This window comes from Mus caroli, chromosome 8 (genome assembly GCF_900094665.2).
Source record: "Mus caroli chromosome 8, CAROLI_EIJ_v1.1, whole genome shotgun sequence".
NCBI lineage: Eukaryota > Metazoa > Chordata > Mammalia > Rodentia > Muridae > Mus > Mus caroli.
Window position 1 is genome coordinate 84,701,132 of NC_034577.1, and position 22,681 is coordinate 84,723,812.

General features: G+C 41.6%; 2 protein-coding genes across 10 annotated transcripts in view; both read right to left on the reverse strand.

The window, feature by feature from the left end:
* Window positions 1-14,736, reverse strand: part of LOC110300388 (carboxylesterase 1D) — a 33,206-nt gene extending 18,470 nt beyond the window's left edge. Inside the window, exons 1-7 of the mRNA XM_021170553.2 lie at window positions 14,605-14,736; window positions 11,812-12,016; window positions 9,721-9,865; window positions 6,415-6,548; window positions 4,716-4,869; window positions 3,008-3,112; window positions 1,925-2,029 (exon numbers count right to left, since the gene is read on the reverse strand). Of these exons, the coding sequence (XP_021026212.1) occupies window positions 1,925-2,029; window positions 3,008-3,112; window positions 4,716-4,869; window positions 6,415-6,548; window positions 9,721-9,865; window positions 11,812-12,016; window positions 14,605-14,656 (900 nt within the window). The 5' untranslated portion in view covers window positions 14,657-14,736. The remainder of the gene's footprint in view (window positions 1-1,924; window positions 2,030-3,007; window positions 3,113-4,715; window positions 4,870-6,414; window positions 6,549-9,720; window positions 9,866-11,811; window positions 12,017-14,604) is intronic.
* Window positions 14,737-18,012: 3,276 nt separating this feature from the next.
* LOC110299985 (carboxylesterase 1E) overlaps window positions 18,013-22,681 on the reverse strand; it is a 32,565-nt gene continuing 27,896 nt past the window's right edge. For all 9 annotated transcript variants that reach the window (XM_021169984.1, XM_021169985.1, XM_021169986.1 and 6 more), the window contains 3 exons: window positions 20,003-20,134; window positions 18,638-18,710; window positions 18,013-18,370 (listed from right to left, as the gene is read on the reverse strand). In XM_021169984.1, coding sequence (XP_021025643.1) covers window positions 18,199-18,370; window positions 18,638-18,710; window positions 20,003-20,134 — 377 coding nt within the window. In that variant the 3' untranslated portion in view covers window positions 18,013-18,198. The remainder of the gene's footprint in view (window positions 18,371-18,637; window positions 18,711-20,002; window positions 20,135-22,681) is intronic.

A 22,681-nucleotide genomic window follows, 5' to 3' on the forward strand; every position in this document is an offset into this window, starting at 1 on the left:
GAACCTCTGAAACTGTAAGCTAGCCCTAATTAAAAAAATAATAACAGTTGTCTTGTTTATGGTGTCTCTTCTCAGCAATGAATCCCTAACTAAGGCAGAGGTATTTCAGAACATATCTAGGTAGAGAATGTAAGAGTTGATTGGGCCTGAACTAGTTTTGTTGCATATGCAATAAGATGAACTGTGCCCATTGAGGGAACATTTAGGAGAAACCTTCTGTGTTCTATCTTATGCTCAAGCATACTTAGGCATGTATGTAATAAAAATCAAATGCATCATGGGATGGAACAGGCACTGTTAGTAAAGGCTTACATAATTCAAGTCTGTCCATCAAAATTGGGATGCACCTAACCCATGTCACCTAGTAATTGATCTCCTGCTTTTCGTCTTCATGAAAGAAACTCCCAAACGTTTCTTGGAAGTGTTAAGTAATCTCACCCATGTGGTCCACTGTCACTCTTGGCAATGTATTTCATTCTGATATGTGTTATCATTTCACCTTTGAATAATGTTTCCTTCCTTGATATTATGAAATCTGTGAGGGCTTTCATAATATCCAATGAAAGGCTAATGGCTTAGACTCCCCCATACAGATCCCAACCATTTAATAGTTACATTACACTTTAACTACTAGGTATCTCTTAGATAGTGAGGTAACTGCTAAGATCCTCTTTACTGTGAGGCATGTCTGTGTATGTGTGTGAGCATGCGCATATGCATATTGGAGCAATGGATAAGCAATTGGAAGTACTACCTCAGGATCTCAGATAATCTTAAGGTGTCCTGGGATCTTAGGTCCCTTGAGTTTTCCTAAGTCACCAACTATCTCTGAATAATCTAGTTTTCTTGTATCACACAGAGAAACTTGAAATATTAGCTTTGTTTTACTGTTAGAATATAGATGCCTAAATTCTGTGGATATCTCGGGCTCCATTTATGGAACTAATGACCAAAGCACCAAGGCCATATTGACTTAATCCATGGACAAACAGGGAGGAATCCTGTTGGGGGTAGGGGACAGGAGTATCCATTGTCCAGATAGGCCAAGAGCTCAGTTGATTCTTGAGCTTATTTATGTTCCCTTCCACACACACAAGTGTGGTAGTTCTTAAGACCTTGCATGCCCTTTTTTGTATGTTTGTCTTGCTATATTTCCTTGTAATGAAAGATTCCTGTGCCTGTCCATCAATTCTCAAATGTGACTTCTCCAAGCACTATTCCTGATAACTGTATTGAATGTATTCTCTATCTCTACTGTCACTCCTAACTCAGTATATACATATGAGTAATTCTCTGTATCACAGAAAAATGTTAAATTTTTGTCTGCATTGCGTCCACATACTTTTGGATGGATAATGGAGTGACAGATGAATGAGAAGATGGGTAAATTTGGCCAATACATGTAATATTGGTAAGGAGTAAGAAAGAAATGTATATATGAATTGGCTGGATGGTTCATGGATTGTGGACACATTGAAAAATAGGTGAAGAGAAAGGAATATACCAGTAACATTTGATGACAAGATATATATATATATATATATATATATATATATATAAAATGAGCAGAAGGATGAACTAATATAGTAGTATTATTATAGTATATGAATGAATGGGGAAATAGCTATCTTAATACTCCATTTAGGCAGTGTAAGACAATATAGAAAATTGCGCTAGAAAACTATGTTATAAATTAGTTACTGTATCAAATAATATTGTGATGATTTATGAAAAACATATTGAATACCCTCAACCTCTAAATCCAGAATGGTATTTATTTGAAGGTCACTAAGATACATCTTATAGAGGGATATAGTACAATTTTTCATTATGTTATTATTAGAATACTTTTAACTGAAGAGATGAAGATTGGATGCCATTACATAGATTGACTACTGCTAGAATGTAGAAAGGATATACTTACCAATTTTAGTGAGGTCTCCAGTAGTTCATCCTCTGTCTTCTGGCGCAGGCAATGAACCATAACAGCTGATGTGGTAGTTTTACACCCAGAAAGAGTAGCAACCAGCTGCCAGAGATTTCAGGCAACAGTAGAGGTTAAAAACAATGACTACAGCCTCCATTGATGTGCATAATGGATTCTATCCCATATTCATTTTTTTCTCTCTCCATCCCTCCCTATTTCTCTATTTCTCTATCTATCTATCTATCTATCTATCTATCTATCTATCTATCTATCTATCTATCTATCTATCTATCATCTCTCTACCTATTATCTGTCTATTATCTATCTATTTACCTGTCACCTATTTATTGAGAAGATCATGAAGTTTTTGGATGGTTTTGAATGTTTTTCTGTAGACCAGGCTTGTCTAAAACTTATAGCAATCCTCCTGCCTCTGTTTCTCAAAGTGCTGGTATTGTAGGCAAATGTCACTATGCTTGGGTCCTACAACCAAATTCTAAAGACAAGAGAAGTTTGAAAAATGTACTCTAGATCAGTACATCTGGGAATGATCCTATAGAATGTTGTCTCTGCTACTAACTGGGATAGTGAAACGAGTTGAATGCATAACTGGGATTGCCATTACTGTTAATTATTCCCATTAATATACTTACCTATAACAGCACAAACTATGCATACTATTCTTGAATCTCAGTGCTTCTATGGAGGCCCTTTGTTATGGAGGTTTGTCTACTGCTTCCTAAATAGTTGACTGTAGGTAAGCCATAGAAAAATTTCTTTTAATCTCAGTTTCTCCACACATAGATGAGGGTGATGATTGTTCCTAGTTTGGGAGTGAGCTGATGCATATGATGTGGCTAACCATACTAAAACATGTGCAGGATTGTGGAACATTTGCATAATATGATTCACATAAATACAGAACCTGAATAGTGGGACATAGATAAAGCCATAGTAGTCCTTCCTCAGCCATTCTCCCTTCAAGCATGTCCTGAGCATGTGAGTTGAACTCCATTGAAAGAATAACTCGAGGACCCCAGTAGAGCAAAGGACACAGGTTTCGTTCGTAGCAGTACTTACACCAGCAATGGGCTTTACGTCTGTTGTAATCAGAGCAGCAGTGAGGGACACACCACTCTCAGAAATGGCCCTGTGGAAGAGGTTCTTGGCCAAAGGAGATAAGACCTAGCAGGGGAAAGAAGAGGAGGAGAATGTATGCTTTTGAGAGTGGTCTGTGGTTCACTTGCTCTTTAAGGCTTCCTCCAGCTTCTCTTCTGCCCTGGCCATTCATTTGAGGACTATGATGCTGTAGACATGACAGCTACTCAAGTCTCCTGATATGCTTTCTAGACTTCTCTTTGGCTTTGCATTCCCCCAGAGAACATCAATGGGATGGAAACAATGACCAGAGTAAGAACCAGAGTAGGAATCAGGTGGCTGGTGCTCACAGGGAAAATTGAAAAGACTGTTAACCCTGAGCTGCAGACTCTGTCCCATCATTTCCATTCTTCAAAATATACCCTAAGAATAAGGATCATGGGGGCTTGTGAAAATGTCAAAGAATGATTATTCTTTGTTAATAGTAAAATTTGAAAACAACCCAAGATTCGAACACTATAAATTTTGGCAATAAGGATTTATTCCTACCACGGAATATTATGCATTTATAAAAGATGATACCAAATAATTATTCTATATTTAGGAAAATATGTATGTTCTATTACTGCATATTACATTTTAATTTGGGTAAAAGAATTGAAGATCAAATGCAGTTGCATACTGGGGAGAAAGAAAATATATTATGCATGGATGGAAAAAGACAGACAGAAAGATAGATAGACATATAGATGATATGGGCAGTTAAATAAAATTATGGAGAAATATTAAAGAAATGAACATAAAAATCTAATAATAATAATTTCTGGGTAGCAGGAAGATGGACAACTTTATTCTTTGGGTTAATTTGTATTTTCATTTTCTCTACTTAAACATTTCTCTCTTTGAATATAAAACCAATATAGGTTTGAAACATACATTAGTATTGGTTATTCTCTACTCAGCTCCAAGGCAGTATTTTACGGCTCATAGACCTTCTGTATATTATATTATATTATATTATATTATATTATATTATATGCACCAAGAAATTTTACTCCCCCATCTGCATCTGTGATCCATGTTTGTGATCTATCTCTCTCCCATTCTACCTCCTATCCCTCCACCCCCACACCTATTTCCCTAGGAGGTCCAGGTTCATTAAAGTTGGCTGCCTTCCCTCTTAGGCATGCAAAAGCTGTCAGACCTCCTCAGGGGAAGCTCCTTCTGTTTTTGGACTTTAACTTTCCTCAATGCATAGTTCTGGCTTGAACCCAAACAAGGATACCTGCTCTAACTTATGCTGAGATTCATACTCCTATTTGCACTTTTTACCTATGGTTATAGTCCATGAGAAGTGTGTGTGTGTGTGTGTGTGTGTGTGTGTGTGTGTGTGTGTGTGTAAAAGAGAGAGACAGAGACACAGAGAGACAGAGAGATACACACAGACAGAGGGGGAGAGGGAGAGAGAAAGAGAGAGAGGGAAGCTGGAATTCTTGAGTGCCTCTATGTAAAACTAAGCTTAAGTTTCCCAAGGGCAAAGGGCATTTGGTCCTTAGCTGTCTGCCTTCCGATGGTGTGTTGTATATAGTCTTTTAAGCAAAGATGCTCATGTCTGTATTGGATGGTGGATAGTTTTTAGGAGGCTCGACACATAAACTTGGGGGGTTTACCTGGAGCTAGGAACACTTACAAGAACAGAGACACTGAAACCTCCTGCTGACTCTCCAAAGATGGTCACCGAGCCTGGGTTGCCCCCAAAGTTGGCAATGTTGTCCTGGACCCAGCGTAGTGCAGCCACTTGGTCCAAGTGACCCCAGTTGCCCCGACTGTGTTCATCCCCAGTGCTGCAAGAGAGCAGGTTAGAGTCAAGGCTGAGATGCCATGGCAAAGCTAGCAAGGATCTCAATTCCTCATATGGGCTGGGGGGTGGGCTCCCAAACACCCCAGAATCAGGCTGTGTACTGCACCCCTCACAAGGAGGTTGATCTGATTCTCATCTCTGCAGTGCTGTTCTATACAGGGATCTATGCTCATCTTCAAGCAGCTATGTACCAGGATTGCAACCAGCACTGCTCAGACCTAGAGCACAGCTGAGAAGAAACCACAAATCTCTGACTGCACTCAGCCCATGCTACAGACTAGGAACTGGCAGATAACTAGAGAATGATTCCAGATAGTAAAACAAGAAAATCAGCCACACCCCATTGCAAATGTAGGCCTCTGAGGGCAGCATTTTAGGTCTTTTCACTGGAAAGGTTCGATTGAAGGCAGTGGGTTGGGTAAAGACCTGAATAAAATGAAGACACAGTTCCCCTGAATATCCAAGGAATGGAATTTCACCCAGGAGAAGCTGCAGGTGAAAAGATACTGGGTATGAGGACAGCAGAATGAATGTAGCTGTGGTGATCTTTGGAAAGCACTTCTGTGTTATTGTAAGTAGTGGTCTTAAGCATTATAAGTATAGGTCTCATTACATTATAAGCATATGTCTCAGTGACCTAGAGACATTGTGCAGAGACATGACAGGGCTTCCTGTCTCATAGAACACTCTGAATGAAACAAAGGTGGCATTGAAACAGCAAGTGTGTAATAACAAACTGCTCTAATAATTATCCCTGCTCCAGACTCAGGGCTTAGATTAGAGTGTTAGCAGAGGGTCATAGTGGCCACTTTGGCATAGATATGGGCTGTTTCCCAGTAGCTCATTGCTAGGATTCTGGCTTCTATTGTGGCATACGATTTATCTGTAAAAGAACATGTCACAGGTAAGGTCAAGGGCAAGGTGATTATGTTCCTGAGTGCACAGCTCTCAGAAGGGATCCGTACAGCATTCATAGAACCTGGTTTGTCAGAAGGTGCTTTGTTATAGAAAAACCCAAAAACCAAAAAAACAAACAAACAAGATCTGGGCTGGAGACATGGCTCAGTGCACAACAGCACTTATTTCTCTTATCAAGTACCAGGCTTGATTCCAGCACCCAGTGGGCCTCATAATCCACCATAGCCCCAATTCCAGAGGATCCAAAGCACCCTTCTAGCCTCTGCAGGCATCAGTTACATGGTGCAAATCAGTTACATGGTGCAAGACATATATAAGCAGGCAAAACACTCATATGCATAAAATAAAAATAAATAAATCTTTAAAAAGTAAAGTAACAAGACCTCTCCTTGCCCCTAGCTTCCAGCCTCATCATGTGGTCTTCTTACTTACGTCATCTGTTCTTCTGTAACCTTTTTCCATGCCAAGGGCCTTCAGTAGTAGCCCAGATGATGGAGCCAATCTTCTACTTTCAGTCTCTCATATCTTTTGTTATATAAAAATGCTCTGTAATTAACTAACCTCAGACTGATATAATGGCTAAGATGGAGAGGACAGTCCAAAACCTTACCTGAAGAATCCCCAGATGCCAAGGCGATACTGAATGGTCACCACCACCACATTTTCATGGGCAGAGAGGGCCAGTCCATCATAGGTGGATGCTCCGCCCACCACCAGTCCACCTCCATGGATCCACACCATCACCTGGACAAGAACATAACCGATCCTGCACCCCACAGGCTCATTGTACTGAGGCAGTTTGGGGTGCTACTGGGGAGTCAGGTCATACATCACACACTTGGGAACACAGAAAAGGTTATTTGATTTGGTCACCAGCCTCTAAGCTATGGTCACTGTGGTCACCATTCAAATCACACTAATGCACAGCAAGGCTATAAAATCTCTCTCTCTCTCTCTCTCTCTCTCTCTCTCTCTCTCTCTCTCTCCATCCCTCCCTCCCTCTCTCTCTCTCTTTCAAACAACCCACAGCTCCTGCCAGGAATATAATGTAACATGGTACCGCACTGTGTTTCTCATTTCTCACATCCTCCCAAGATGCTCAAACTGAGAACATTGCCATGGAAACAGCCCAAATTCAAAGTTATTGATCTACTTCCCCTGCTCTTATCACCTATGCCTGAATGAACATAAAAGCTCTTGTATTTCTTCATTTCATCCCAGGTAACTCCTCACTGGTAAACTAGATTTTTCCCACAAGTAAGTGATTATCTGATGAGACAGACATACACTACCCTGATGGGGCACCTTCCAAGTGTGCTTTCTTTCTGCACAAACAAATCCACCATGTTGCTAATCCTACCTCATACTTGCTTTCTCCTGAAAGTCTTCAGTCTTCTGCTAGTGCTATCTCTAAACCTATTAAGTACCAGGTACTCTAATTGATTTGCACTTGAAAGGAAATATATTTTTTCTTCTTTTTTAATTTAAAGAGAATGTCAATAAGGGAAGAAATGAGAGTGTGTAAAATAAGGTTCAGATACTCTTGCTGAGGAAAATCATAATGAATACATAGAACAAGAATTGTTCACAGCAATAAAAATGACCTACCTAGGTGGTAGAGACAGTATTTTCCTAGGTGACAGATAAGAAACACAGTGCTTTGCCAAGATATCACAGAAAAGACAAGGTAGAGACCAAGCTTCCTGCAGGGATAATCTCTGGTGCACTGTGGAAAAGCATCAGATTTAGATTAAAAAGTCTGATGGCCAATAAACTGAGGCAGGATTAGAAGGTGGGACACCTGGCAGAAAGAGAGGAATGCTGGGAAACAGCCGGGAAGGAGAGGATTTGCCACCAAGACTTGGAGGAAATCAGATGTATGAAACCAAGGAGAGGTAACCAGCCATGTGGCAGACATAAAATGGTATACATACGTTAATTTAGTTATAAGTTAGTTGGGAAACAAGCCTAGCCTAAGGCCTAGGCACTAATTCATAAGCAAATAGTCCTCCATTAATCATTCAAACACTGGGATGGACATAAAAACCAATGGTTATAGCTTCAACCTGGCCCCTGCCTCCAGCCCCCAGATGCTAAGCTGTCCAGTGCCTGCTCATGGCTGCTGTGCAGTGAGCCCACTGTTAGGCCAGGAGTCAGACCATCCTACAGGTCTAATTAGTGTGTCAGCAATTGCTGTGTGCACCCAGGCAGAACAGTGACAAAGCTTGCCAGGTGTTGAGCTTCGTATAACAATTCCCATTTAAGGACGCAGGCTAAGAGGTTAAGAGATGGCTCTGCTCCCCCATCTTCTCAAAAGCAGGATTTAATCATAGACCTCGTGGCTCTAAAACCTGTGTCCTAGGACAGTGCTTCTGAACCTGTTGGTCGAGACCCCTGGGGAGTAGCTCACCAAATATCCTGCATATTAGATACTTACATTATAGTTCATAACAGTGGCAAAATTACAATTATGAAGTAACAATGAAATAATTTTATGGTTGCAGTGGTGTCAGCACAACATGAGGAACTCTATTAGACCATTAGAAAGGTTGAGAACCACGGAGGTCGCTCATGGCATTATCAATCCTCTCTCCTCCCTCAGGGATTCCTGTTATCTCTAGGAGAGATGGAATTAAGGTCATCTAAGAGTAATTGCTGAGCCCAAGGATGGTAGGCAATGGCATGCTGAAGAGGTTATAACTGCAGACCCAGGGGCAAGCTCCTTGAAAGCCTGGCTTAAGTTTCTCCCTTCTCCAAGCCCAGGTCTGACTATGTGTTTGGGGATACTAAATGCACTGTAGAAGGTGGTGTGTGTGTGTGTATGTATGTATGTATGTATGTATATATGTACATGTGTGTCTGTATGTGTGTGTTTGTGTGTGTATGTATGCATGCATATGTGTATGTATATGTGTATGTGTGTTTGTGTATGTATGTATGTGCTTGTGTGTATATGTATGTGTGTATGTATATGTGTGTATATGTATGTGTTCATGTATATGTGAGCGTGTGTGTGTGTGTGTATGTGTGTGTGAGAGAGAGAGAGAGAGAGAGAGAGAGAGAGAGAGAGACTAAGGCTAATCCTCACCTCCCAGTGGGTGCAGAGCACAGGTGATACTAAGTAGTAGCACACAAATCTGCAAGTATCTCAAATTCAGACTCCACACAAAAGAGCTTCTGGGAAATGTGTTGGGTGTTAGCCTGTTATAACCCAGGGATCAATTCCTTTTTTCAAAAGACCCTCCCCAACCCTGTGATCTATACCTGGCAGCCTGCTCATCTCTGGTACTGTTTCCATTTGAAATGACTCACTTGGTCATCGGACTGTGCCAAAGGCAGACAGACTGGGAAATGAGCTACTACAGTAAAAACCCCAGGCAGAGAAAGTGCTGACTCGAGTACCTCAGAACTCTAACTCCTTAGTCCTCCATGGGGCAGTGAACACCTTCACTTGACAGTGAAAGTCTTCACATTTTTCACACATGACCTGAGAATAAAGGCAACGCATACCCTCCCTCCCAGACATTGTCTAAAAGCACAGGAATGATGGTCAGAAGACCTGACTCTTCTGAGCACGTCTTCTGTATGTTCTCCTTTCTCTACCACAGCCTCAGTTTCTCTAACTGCACAGAGTTATTTAGTCTCTCTGGGGAGCAAAACATAACCTAATAACAAAAGCAACCTGTTCTTTTTCCTTCTATTTGTGTGAGAAAAATTAGGAATTTACAATGTCCATTCCAAATGTACTATGATCTCCACTCAAAACTGATGTCACTGGAAGAATGAGGTCACACTGTTCTTAAAAAGTTCTTGCCCATGAGCTGCTGCTACTCGCTGCCTTCAGCCCCTTTCTGGTTGCCCATGAAGAGGTGGAGGCTGGATCTCAGATTTCTGGTCCAGTGGTCCCCATACTTACTGGTAGTCTGCTGTTCTTTGTCAAGTCAGCAGGAGTGTAAATATTCAGGTAGAGGCAGTCTTCAGAAAACTGTAAAGGAATGTTCTCCTTTCTGTTGGTGAAGAGCTCTGAGAGCACCTGCCCTCCAACAGCATCCTGAGAGCACCTGGAAGGGGAGAGAACATATCTGAGGTTCCCCTAGGTTGAACCTTGGATACATTACCCAGGACCTGACCTGGTACTTGGAGTTTTGAGCACATAGCTACAGTTATCCTCACCGGATTGGAGTCATTGTTAGGGATAATAGAGTCTTTAGGTTCCTAGTGGAACTACTAAGACTCTAGACTCTCCCAAGCATTTAGAAGAAGGACTTGGCATCTCTCCCTTCCTGGAGCCTTTGGAGTACTGTGTACCATAAAGAGAGTCACTCAGATGCTGACCTCATTTTCCCTAGACAATAGTGTTCCCTGCACTGTTTGGATAGTGCCCTGCACCCTGTTGGGCTTATTCAGTGGGTGATGGCAATGCTTATGTAGGCAAATATGCTCCCATCCTTGGGAGTGTTCTATCAACCAGCAAAATGACCTATTGTAGGCTGAAGGTGTTATCTTTGGCACATAAGAAGACATCTCTCTGGTTCTGCCTCCACCACTGACATGCTGGGTAATCTTGGCTGAATTTCTTGCTTGCTCTGGCTTTAACCTGCCAGGACCAGGTGAGGTGAGTAATGTCTCTAAGAGTTTCACCATTTGGCCTGCTAAGGTTCTTTCATCTCCCCATCACATCAACAATCATTGTGAGCTGTCCTGATTAAGGACCCCATAAGGCCATTGTAGAGTGGAATTGGTGACAATGATCAAGTTCTTCAGAGTTCCAAGCACTGATCAGCTTCTCCTGGAGTAGGAGTCATTTAAGACACATCAGCCCCAGGTGTCCATTATCCTGTTTCATAGATGGCACCTGGCTTCTAGTATGTCAAAGAGAGAGTGGAGGTGCTCATTTGCCAAGCCTCCTCAGAGGTCGAGTGGCAGAAGTGAAATAGAAAAGGTGACCTTTATGTCTCTAGCTTAGGCAATTTTCCTACCCAATGGGAGAAAGGAGCATAATTCACAGAACTAGGAACTGAATGACCAATGAGAGGTGAAGAGTTCAACTTCACTATTGTTTAGAACTCTCAAATAAAGACCAGTGTTGCATTCTTAAGTTCTAACTGCTCATGCTGCTTATCTGATACACACATGCTTTGAGTAAGGCAAAGCATGGGGAGAATTCCTCTGAATGGGGGCTTTAATGTTTGCCTGGGAGAAGGGTGTGCAGTTTAGATCAAATTCCTACTCCTTGACTCAGAAATGTCACTTCTTACATTTCTCCCCAAATTCCCGTGGTGATGTGTTACAAATTTATCACCTTTGTCTTACTGTCAATAACATGGAAAGAACTTAGCCCAAATAAAAGATTGGATGCATACAGTCTAATTTCATATCCAGTTAATGTTGCATTGATATTTAGAATAATATCGGTGTTATAAATGTGCAAATAGTCACCCATATTTTCCATACTCATAATCTCTGTATAAAGGGACAAACCAGACATAAGACTGGAAATATGACCTCAAATGCTCACAGTAACTCTGAGGAATTGGATTGTACCTGATTATTAACTTTGTTACATTTGCTTCTGTGTATTGCCCTGCCATTTCTGTTTTCAGTATTTACATCTTACATTTGCAGTCAGAATGGAAAAAATAGCAAATGATATTTTTAGGAGAAAAGCATGCAGTAGTAAGGATACCACCAGGAGTAGAATTCTTCAGTCCTCACAAGTACCTTGCCAAGGGAAGAAACACTGACTGCACTGACATTCTTTAGGCTATCTGGACTTTTTGGGCTTTTCTGTTGGCTCGAAGATTGAGTGGGGCAGGGGGAAAGGATTGTTCAGTGGTGACTAGGTGGCTGGATAGACCTAGGCATGAGAAATTAAAGTCACCCTCAACTGTTCTTGTCACTCATGTAGTTCCACTCACCCTCTCTCAAGCAACATCAAGGTTCAAGACAAAAGAATAAATTATCTTCATTCCCTTTATATTGAAACAGGCCTACCCCAGGGGCTTACATAGGAGGGTAGGAGGTGGTGTTCTTCACGAAGCTCCAGGGCTCTGCAGGCTGTGGTGGAGCAAATCTCAAGGAACCAAGAGGGGGCTTGGCAAAGGGGACTCCCAGGAAAACAGCCACAGGCTGTGTGAATCCTTCCAAATTGACATACTTCCCCAGGACTTTGCCTTTAACAGTGTTCACCACAGGTGGTGAGGATGGGTACCCTGTTGGACAGGAGAAAATAGGGACACATCAGTAAGGAAAAGATAGATGTGAATTCTTGGTGGGTTTGTCACTTCAGGACTGATGTGACTAAAGTCACATCAAACCCTTCCAGGTCTCATTTGCTTCTTACATAAAATTAGAGTGAAGACAATTGTTCTCATCTCAGAGGGCTGATTAAAGACTAACGTGTATTGTTGTCTTAAAAGCATCCAGCCTAAGTCACTACAGAAAGAGAGGTACCAAGTATGAAAATGAGTTTTGGTTTCCACTGGAAATGTTCATCCACTAGGATCCTGTTGCTGAGCTGGGTGAGAAGATGGACAAGAGCCTTCCCTGTCCTCAGGAGGGCTCACCTTGCAGCCATGGCAACAGACACACTTGACTTAATATTGAGATGCATAAGATTTTTGTCCTGGGGTAGAGCGAGGAAGGGGATACAGCAGTTGGAAGAGAAAGTGGTGTCTCCTGATTGGTCACACAAGGGTTGAGACTTACAGTGTGGGGAGAGGCTAAGGGGATGGGAGAGGTGGGGATGACATTGCAGGAATGAGAAAGGGTGCTGTGGCTCACAGACAGCAAACAGCCCAGCTAGGAAGGGTGGGTGCCCTATGACTGCCACCAGGAGGAGTCCAGGATAGAGAAAGATAATCCTGGAAGAGAAAGAACACACCAGGGAAAACCCTGGAGGACTGAGTAAGGGGCTGGATTTTACTTAGCAAACAAATAAGCAGCAGAAATAGCTCTGTGGTAAAGCAGACAACACACTTCTAAAACCTTCTTCTTGGGGGTTCTGAGCATGATGTTCCAGGTAAGAGAGACTGGGCATCAAAAACATTTACCCTACTGCCTCCATTCTCATAGAACAGACAGTCTCTGCAGCATCCTCACTCTTCTTCTATTCATTGTGGGACCTGCACAAACCAACTTGGTCCTTCTTTACATGGTTGGTGGACTTACAGACACTTGGTCATGGCTCCCCTGATGTCCTCTTTGTCTGACCTCAGGGGCCTCAGTTTGTGAGAACATCCCTCATTGGGTAGGGTTTTTGAATTTAGACAAGATGTCATTCTTCCTCAAAGCTTATGGCCAGAAAAGATAGGACATTTCCAAATTTAGTGGGAAGTGGTCACTAGAACTGAAAACTCCTCATAGGAATCCAGCCTCTATGTCACATGCTATCAACAGCCAGATGCATACTGTGAATATTCAAGCTGTTGTTACTAGTTATTACAAAGAACGATGAACTTTCTGGTAGACATGTACATACAAAATCTACTTTAGGATATTCTGAAAGCCCATGGAGAATGGGATAAGATGCTGATATGTGTTCAACACTTCTAAGAGGTGAAGGAGGGTGAAGCCTGAGGAGAAACGCCTGGGGTAGGCTTTGTCAGCTCAGTGATGGTCCACCGTGAAGCGGGTAGAAACAGATTACCTGGGGTCATATTCCTGTGGCAAGTGGATATACAGCAATGGCACAAATATTAGGTAGTTATGTATTTAAAATTGTGTAATATCAGAGTGCAATACGGAACATTTGCTGTGTGCCCAGGCACATTCATTCTCTTTACATAATTTCTCAAAGAGGCCTTGCCAGGCGAGCAGGCAAGATTTCAAAGCACCAAGCATTGACTGTAAAAAGGTAAAAACAGGGTGACATTACAGGCTGAGAGAACTGGAATCCCCAGGGTGTAACTAATGCAGGTCCCATCCCCCACCTTATCTAAGTCTCCTGCCTGGGCCACCCCACCTGTCCTGATCTCCAAGATCTAGTCGTCAAAAAACCCAAACAAAACCCTATATCCCCCAAACCTCCCAAAGAACTCCATGTAACCGCCCCCTCCACCTCACTCCTCTCTTCTTTCCAGGTGAAACTACAATGATGGCTCTTGCTTGCCCCTGCCTCTCCGCTGCCCTCGCCTCCTGACTAACCTCATTGTTTTCTCTTTTACACCATCCCTGTGACCTGTCCCTGCCTTGTGGAAGCTTCAGTAGAACACCGTCATCTCAATTGTCTGATTTAAGCACGTTGAAATTTTTATTAATCTATTAAGTTTTCAGCCAAACCTTTTGCCTACCTCTTAACCTAATTTATCCTCTGGACCCAGAGCAGAAGCAATGGCTCATTTTGTCCTCAGTGAAAAAGGCACTCCTGTCATCTCTGCTTTAAAGGCGGGGGGTCCCCTAGTCACTGTATCACCCAGGCATTGCAAGCTTTAGGATATCAAGTCGGAGTTATTGATTAGGAGCCATATATAAGGCTCACTCCTGAGTTTATGCTTTCCATGTTCTGCTCAGCCTCTCTCTCTCTCTCTCTCTGACCTGCTTGCAACTTGACAAAGAATCACAGGGAAGCAGACTGATCCTTCTTCACCTCTCCTGTGCCTCCTATAGCTGGATATCTCAGTGTCCATCCTCCTCTCTGTCTCTGTGGGAGTCAAGTTCTTCGGACTTTGATGCACCCCTTCAAGTGCAGAAAGCAAAACTCACCAAGGGACTGGACTATTTTGTCCACAGCATTGCCCACTGTGCCCAGAACAAAGACTGAAAATGTACACACAGACATTTGTAACCCAGAAGAACTTACCCCAAGCTGTGCACGCAGCAAGAGAAAGCCAGATCAGAGGGTAGAGGCCCATTGTGGAAGGACAAGGGCTCTGTGGGTCTCTGAGCTATCTGCTGCTTTAGCAATGCTTCTGTTGTGGACCAGGGGACCCGCCTCCTTAAGTCTTGCTCAACCAGCTCAGTTATGTAATCTAAGATGACAAAAAAAAAAAAAAAAACCTCTTCCTTCCAAAGAGCTCTCTGGGTGTCAGTTGGGCCCTCCAAGCCACACCCACTAAGAGTTTACCCATTTTTATCTGAACATTCAGTGCCCAGTACTCAGATTACAAGTGGCCAGAAACCCATCCAACAGCTTCTTACATAAGCACCTCTCCCTGCAGCACTCTCACCTCAATTCAATGCACCCTGACCTCTTAAGAGCAGACAGCAGCAGCCAGGTGCCTGCGGGTAGTGGGAAGTGTTCTGGGGTCCTTCTACAAAGCTGACCATTTTAGAGTACCTCACATTCCCACTCTGCTCACTGGGATGTTAGGACGGACACATTTCTCGGCCTTCCTGGACCTGCATGTCTTAGAATCCATACTCTCAAGTTAGGAAGGGACCTCACACTCTACCAACTTTTAGAGGATTCCTAAATTAAGTTTGTAGTATTCCTGCCAAGTGACCTGGCTGGGCACAGTGCATACTTAGGTTCAAGGAAGTTTACCAGTCAGAGAAAGAACCTTTGGACATAATGTTCATTTAGTAAACAAACTCCACTGGCAACAAGTCTTGCTTCCAACCATCCATGCATACTCATACACACTGATTCTTCAAACATTTGCCAAAGTGCCTGGCCTCCCTTTCCATGGGAGTGTACAACAGCAGGTGGGTCAGTGCATCTATGCAATTGCTGACCCTAGCCTATGCCAGCAGTGTAGCCTCTTCATACTTTCGTGTTTGGGTACCTCTTTTCATTCCTCTGTTGTGTAATTTGGTTATTTTATCTAATCATTTATTTTTAAGTTCTCAGGATGCATTACTAAGATATTTGTTTGATTTTAGAAATCTTGAATTTCTTTAAGATCAAATCTCTTTGACAGATCCATTTTGGAAAAAAAAATTGTTGACGTTGTAAAATAGTAGTGAGCTGTTAAAATAATAGACATTCTACAGCTCTGGGAGGAACTATTCTATGAATTCAAGTCCATTTGATGCATAATTATATCTTCTTAAAGACATAAGACTGTAGTTACTCATGATATAGAATTTCCTCCTGAACTACTTCTGTTTTATCTGGGTTCTGTATGTTGTATCTTTTCATTTCATTTAAGGAATTTTTCAACCTTCTCCCTCTTCCCTCTATTTCGTCAATGAATGGACTTAAATTCACACAGTGGAAGGAGGGCACAGAATCCCCCAAATTGTAGCTCTATTTCTCACCATGAGCAGCAGGGTACTTTGTGACTGGAGTCATTTGAAACCCCTCAGAGACCTTGATCACTAGAATAAGCTGGCACAGGCAGCACCACTGTTATCTTTACAGCCATACCAGGGCTGAACTGGTGGTGGTATGCATCAGGGTGGTATGCACAGGTTTGTTTTGCCCAATAGGAGGAGTGGAGTTGTGATATGTGGTGCTGGCACAACAGACACAGAGTGTGATGGGTGGAGAGGTAGACTAAAACTGTATCCTTCTTGGCCACTGGCCACTGGGTGTACTGGCAAGTCTCCAGCTCAATCACACTGCCTCGCTCTGGGTTTACTGGCTGGATTCCTGCTGCACATTCTTCTCAGTAGGTTGTTGTGAGTTTGTGTTTTCTTTTGCTTTGCTTTGCTTGTTTTCCTTTTCGTCTAGAGGAAACAAACTCTCAAGGCAGAGTTTTGCTGTGAGCTCATGAGATATGAAAATGCTGGAAGCAGTTCTCCCAGAGTAGCAGTTTCAGACTCTAATTCTTTCTAATTGTGTCTTTGTCTCTGCTGAAAACACCCCACGAACAGGGCGTGTGCATTTCCTATACGCTTATTTGAAATTTGTCTGCTCGATCCAACACTTGTGTCCAACACTCAGTCAACATGGACTGATCATGTTGTCTCTTGTTAGTGGAATTTTTCTTTTCTGAGGCTGTCATTTTTGCATTTAATATTTGATACAATGCCTACCAAAAAAAAAAAAGAAAGAAAGAAAAGAGAAGGAAAGAAAAGAAAAGAAAAGGAAAGGAAAGGAAAGGAAAGGAAAGGAAAGGAAAGGAAAGGAAAGGAAAGGAAAGGAAAGGAAAGGAAAGGAAAGAAAAGAAAAGAAAAGNAAGGAAAGGAAAGGAAAGGAAAGAAAAGAAAAGAAAAGAAAAGAAAAGAAAAGAAAAGAAAAGAAAAGAAAAGAAAAGAAAAGAAAAGAAAAGAAAAACTGAATAAATGGTATCTGTGAATCAACAGGAGCGTGGTTGGGTTTTGTTAGTCTGATGAAACCCCATTCTTTTATGTGGTGTATGTGTGTGCACGTGTGTGTGGGGGGGAGAGGGGAATGTGCATGTGTGTTTGTGTGTATGTTTTAAAGAGCTTGAGTATTTGTGGTATAGTATGCAAGTAGTATAGGACGTACAGAGTATGGGATTTTTTGTGCTCTCCCTAGCTACCACAGTCCACCACCTCCTCCAGACTATGCTAATGTTAGGCGTTGTTTTGTTTATGCTTATTCCAAAGGGCTCATACCCTGCTCAGTGCACACACCCTTCACAGGGGTCTTTCCCATGATTTTATTTTCTTGAGTAAGATTTCTGAGACTTGGTGTCCAGGAGCTGCTAATTTAAATGTGGTATCCAGTCCAGTTCCCAGAATTTCTAAGAGAATTCCACGGTTCTATAAATTTCTCTGTGACCTTGCCATTCCTGAACATCAAAAGACAGCTAGTAACACTACCCAGGACAGTTTCCTACCATTATCCTCAAGATACATGCTTAACTTCCCCACTCAGCCTCAGTAAGTCTTCACCTAGCCTTCAGAGGCAAAAACATAAATAAAATAAAATAAAATAAAATAAAATAAAATAGCCTTGTGCTTTTCCTTACAGATTTCATTCATTAGGATAAGAAACTCTGAGCATGGCCTTATGCCTTTTTTTCTGCTTCATACCTACTCAGGATTTTTCTCATAAAATTATGATAGATATACATGGAGAAATCAGTTATATGTGTAACTCCTCCTTGGATCTGTGGTTCCAGGGACCTTATAACTCTCCTATTAGCCTCCACTTCTCCTTAACAGCTCACCAAACCCTTTAAATTTCTTCACGCATTGATGTATTGATGCCAAACTCCCTACTTCTTTCCCCCATACTTGTCTTCCTTTAGACTTCTGGATAATCATACCACAAATGGATTCTCTGCGGAACCATCTTCCTATGACATTGCCTCTCTCTGAGGAGCATAGATTAATTTCCAGTCTACAATATTGATTTGATTTATGGAACAAAATTTATTTTTTCAAATTGAGTCCACATGTGCAAATATTCTCTCCCTGGCCTCTGTCCACTCCCACCACACAATTCTGCAGTCTCCCCAAAGCCTTGGCCACAGTCATTTTCCATGTAAAGTAGACTCATTTGGGCTCCCCTGAGGGTGAGGCTGACAGAGTCTCCCATTCACAGCTCAGTGTGTTCTGTCTGCAGTTGCTTCTTAGCCAGAAGTTCAGTCCAGAAAGCCACTTGTCTTTCTTTTAGCTTCTGGGCTTGTTGCGTGGTAGCTCCAATCTGCAGATAACCTTCCTTTTGGTCATACTCTGGCCAATGGGGCAGCCCTTGTCCATTGGGATTCCTGGGAACAGAATCAAATAGAATTCCTTAAGGCTGTTGTGTCCCCTACATTCCTGTGATATTTATAGGGTTTGTCTCTCCTAAAGACCTGTGCACCACAAAAAGGAAAAGAAAAACAAAAAGAAAAAAAAAAGGAACACCATTGTCAGAGCCCTAGGTCACAGGGTTGGAGCCAATCAGTTAAATTTAAACGCTACCTCTTCCTTACGGGTACTCTATTGTCTCATCTCACCCATCAACTTGGCTCCATCTGCATCACTAGACTCACCCATTCCTAGCAAAGTTGGCCCAGAATTTCATAATCATCTTGCTGAGGTTGATCTCCTCTTCTGAGGTACCACCTGTGAGGAGTAAGAATAATCTTTTTTATTCAGTTCATGGTTCATGAGCTAATGAGAGCAGTATCACTCAAGAGATTATTAAAAGAGTCAAGTTTGGGCGTTTACATCAAAGCTGTAGAATCAAAAGCTTTATTACAGAGGGCTATGCTTAGCTGGTGTATACTTTCTGTCTGAGAATAACTTATCTACTATACAGCAGGCATATAGTATATTCTGCTGTGATCATCCACGTTCAATTCTAGTCTACTTGAAATGAAATTGCCACAGATGAAGAATTCTCTGGATCACAGGGTGTATGGGATTTCTGGGTCTTGCATCTTTTCTTATGTATTCTCCATAAACCCACAATTAGATGTACAATGGCCTTAAGATGTAATCTTGGGAGCTACAGAGAGTATCATAAAAAGCCATAAGGTGGCTCACAGTCATGAATTATAGCAACTACTGGAAGTTGAAATATTAAAGACACTCTGAAAGGATTTCTTTACATATTATATTAATTACTATAGAGTTAAACTATCACATACAGATAGGTGTGCATATAGGCAGATTGATGCACATGACATCTGACCCGTCCATTACTCATATTCTGATATGTCATGCTGAGTAAGAACAGCTTGACCTCATCCTCACTCACATTCTGAAATGTCATTATGAATGAGGAGTGAAGCATCAGTGGCATTCTTGTCTTCAAATGGGACACTCGGGTAAGCCATTTCTCTTGGTGCATTATTGATCAGGATCTTGATACAGAGTATGATGATTTGTATATTCTTGGACCAGGGAGTGGCACCATCTGGAGGTGTGGCCTTGTTGGAATAGGTGTGTCACTGTGGGTGTGAGCATAAGATCCTCACCCTAGTTTCCTGTAAGTCAATCTTCCACTAGCAGACTTTGGATGAAGACATAGAACTCTCAACTCTTCCTGTGCCATGACAGCCTGGATTCTGCCATGCTCCCACCTTGATGATAATGGACTGAACCTCTGAACCTGTAAGCCAGCCCCAATTAAATGTTGTGTTTTTATAAGACTTGCCTTGGTCATGGTGTCTGTTCACAGCAGTAAAACCCTAACTAAGACACAGAGTATTGCTGGCTGCTAAGAAGTATGTACCTTTCGTTATCTATGCTGTAGTGGGAGAAAGCCTGGGAACTTGAGAGTTGAGCTCATCCCTGTTACACTGAGTTGAGAAATGAAAATCAAGAGAGGAGGAGAGGTATGCTCAAGGCCACAGAAGCCTTGGAACGCAAAGCTCTGAATTGCAAGCTCACAGGCAGCAAAGCACCATTACCTCTTAAAATTGGGGCCCCAAAGACAGAGTAGATTTCATCTCCATGGTCTCCTACCACCGTATCTGGTTTCATTTCTGACGAGAAGCTTGGACAATATTGAAACTCATACATGTATGTGGGGGCTCCAGCATCTGAGAAGACACAGATTCACATACCATTCATATTGCCAGACACAAACTTGGATGGTATCAAGGCCTTTGTAATGCAGGAGACCTCTGAGTATCAGTGCAAAAAGAGAAACACTTCAACACAAGCTTCTTGATGTGCTTGGCACTGTGCAGTTAGTGGAAGGAGACAGTGATGTTCATGGGAGGAAAAAGATTTATGAATGCACTGCATTCAGTAAGCACACTGGGTTGTTCATTGATAACCCACAAGTGTTCATTCATTTCATGATCCACAGCTTGCTGGGTGTCCTCCATTCAGACATGTTTTAAGCATTCTTAGTGTTTTATCCCCATCTATTCTGAAAAGTGTGAGGCACTTCCAAGATATTTGTCTCAAAGAGAGAATTTCTAAGGATAAATACATGCAAACATGGAGCACTAGTTACTTTTGTCTCAGGAGTACAATGTTGGAGAAAGCTGTCCTTCATAAGTGAGAGAATAAGAGCTTTCTCAGACAAATCAAATCTCATGAAACTCACCACTCTAGACATGTCTTACTTTTCTCATTAAACATAAAGATAGAGATGGATAACATTAGACAAATGAAAACACAAAAGTCAATGATACAGAACAGTGAACAATACTCAGAATGGCCATGATGATGTGTACAGCAAGCTTATTCTCAGTACGGGGACAAAACAATGGTATTATGAAACATACCTAAATCAAATAATAGCTATAGTTATAACTAAATCAAATGATAGCTATAGCCAAATTTTGTCATTACAAAGTGATATACATTCCGATCTCAAAGACATCAAAGTATACTGTAGGGGGAGTTGAAATGTGGAGTTGTTCTAGCAAACTTGTTCTTAGCATCCTAGACCAGAACATCTCCATGTTAGAGAATCTGAAGCACCAGAGAGGTCAGGTGTAATAATATCACAAAGGGGCTTCAATACAATACCACAGTCAATGATGGCTCATTCAGATAGAAAATTGCTAAGGAAATGGGTCTTGATCAGTATTTTAGGAAGAAATTATTTAATAGCTTTTCATGTAATATTGCACCCAACAATACATACTGTTTTCAAGCACTCACAGAACATTCTCCTGAGTAGATCCTATATGAGGACACAATACAATACCCAGCTAATACAAGAAGACTGGAATTAGAGTCAGCATCTTTTCTGATCACAATGGTTTGAAACCAGATATAAACACCAGGAACAATTTTAGACAACTGATGGACTCTTGGAAATAAACATGGTATTGAGCAACTAATATGTCTGTTATGAAGCTAAGAGGAAATTTTAAAGCATATTGAAACAGGGATGTAAAGGTATCTCATTGGGGAAGAGCGTGCCACACAAAGTGAGGATGAGTGTTTGGATGCCCAAGATGCATGTGGCATTGCAGGCTGATGTAATCCTAGCATGCTGGAGGCATAGATCTGGATCTCTGGAGAACTCTGACTAGTTAGACCAGCTGAACTATCATGTCCTGAGTTCAAGCCAGAGGCCCTATCTCAGGATATAAGGTAGAGAGCAACAGAGGTCTGGTATCCACACACATGCTCACACAAGTAAGTGCCCACACAATATGAACATTCATGTACATGTGTGTATACCAGATATACACAAACACATATATACAAATGTGTGCACACAAAAATGGAGTCATAGCTTGCCAAAACTAATGAGATACAGTAAAAGTAGTTGTATGAGAAACATTCATAGCATTAAACAAGTACATTATAAAAAGAAGAAAAATATCAAACAATCTACTGTTACACTAAAGAGATCTAAAAGAACAACAAAGTAAACCCAAGGGTAGCAGAAAGGAGAAATAATCATGATTGATAAAAAGCAGGGACTGTAGAGTTGGCTCAGTAGTTAAGAGTACTGGCTGCTCTTCTAGAGGAGCTGGGTTCAATTCTCAGCATCCAGTTCTCAGCACCCACATGGAGGGTTACAACCATAGCTGCTACAGTCCCAGGAGATTCAATACCCTCTCCTGGCTTCCACAAGGCACACAGACATGGTGCCCAGACATATCTGAAGATAAAATGCCAACAAACATAAAACTAACTAACTAAATAAGAGGGTTTCTTTTTTAAGTGAGTTCTGAAGCTATAAGAAAAGGTAAGAGTCAAGAAAATCAAGTTTCTTTTTTCTTTCTTTTTTAAAAGAAAAGCAAAACTAATAAACTTAGTTGAACTAAGAAAAAGAGAAGATTTATACAAAGGAAAGACTTGGTGTTATACATGATGCCAGGGAAGGAGAATGGAAAATTGGATTGTAAGTCTAACTCACAATGGGAAACTAAGACAGCTACAAGAAAACAGAAGAAAAACTATAAGATGTTGGCTAGACCATGGCTCTCTGGGTTTGATCCCAAAAGTGGAGACAACTCGGGCAAAAACTGTAAAATGAAATAGATATCCCATTGCAAAACTTATTCACAAGAGGGAAAAATAATGAATAATCCATGTCTGAGTATGTACATGTGTGAGTACATGCATGTGTGCGTGCATGCATGTACACACTTGTGTTTAAGGTGGGGCATATT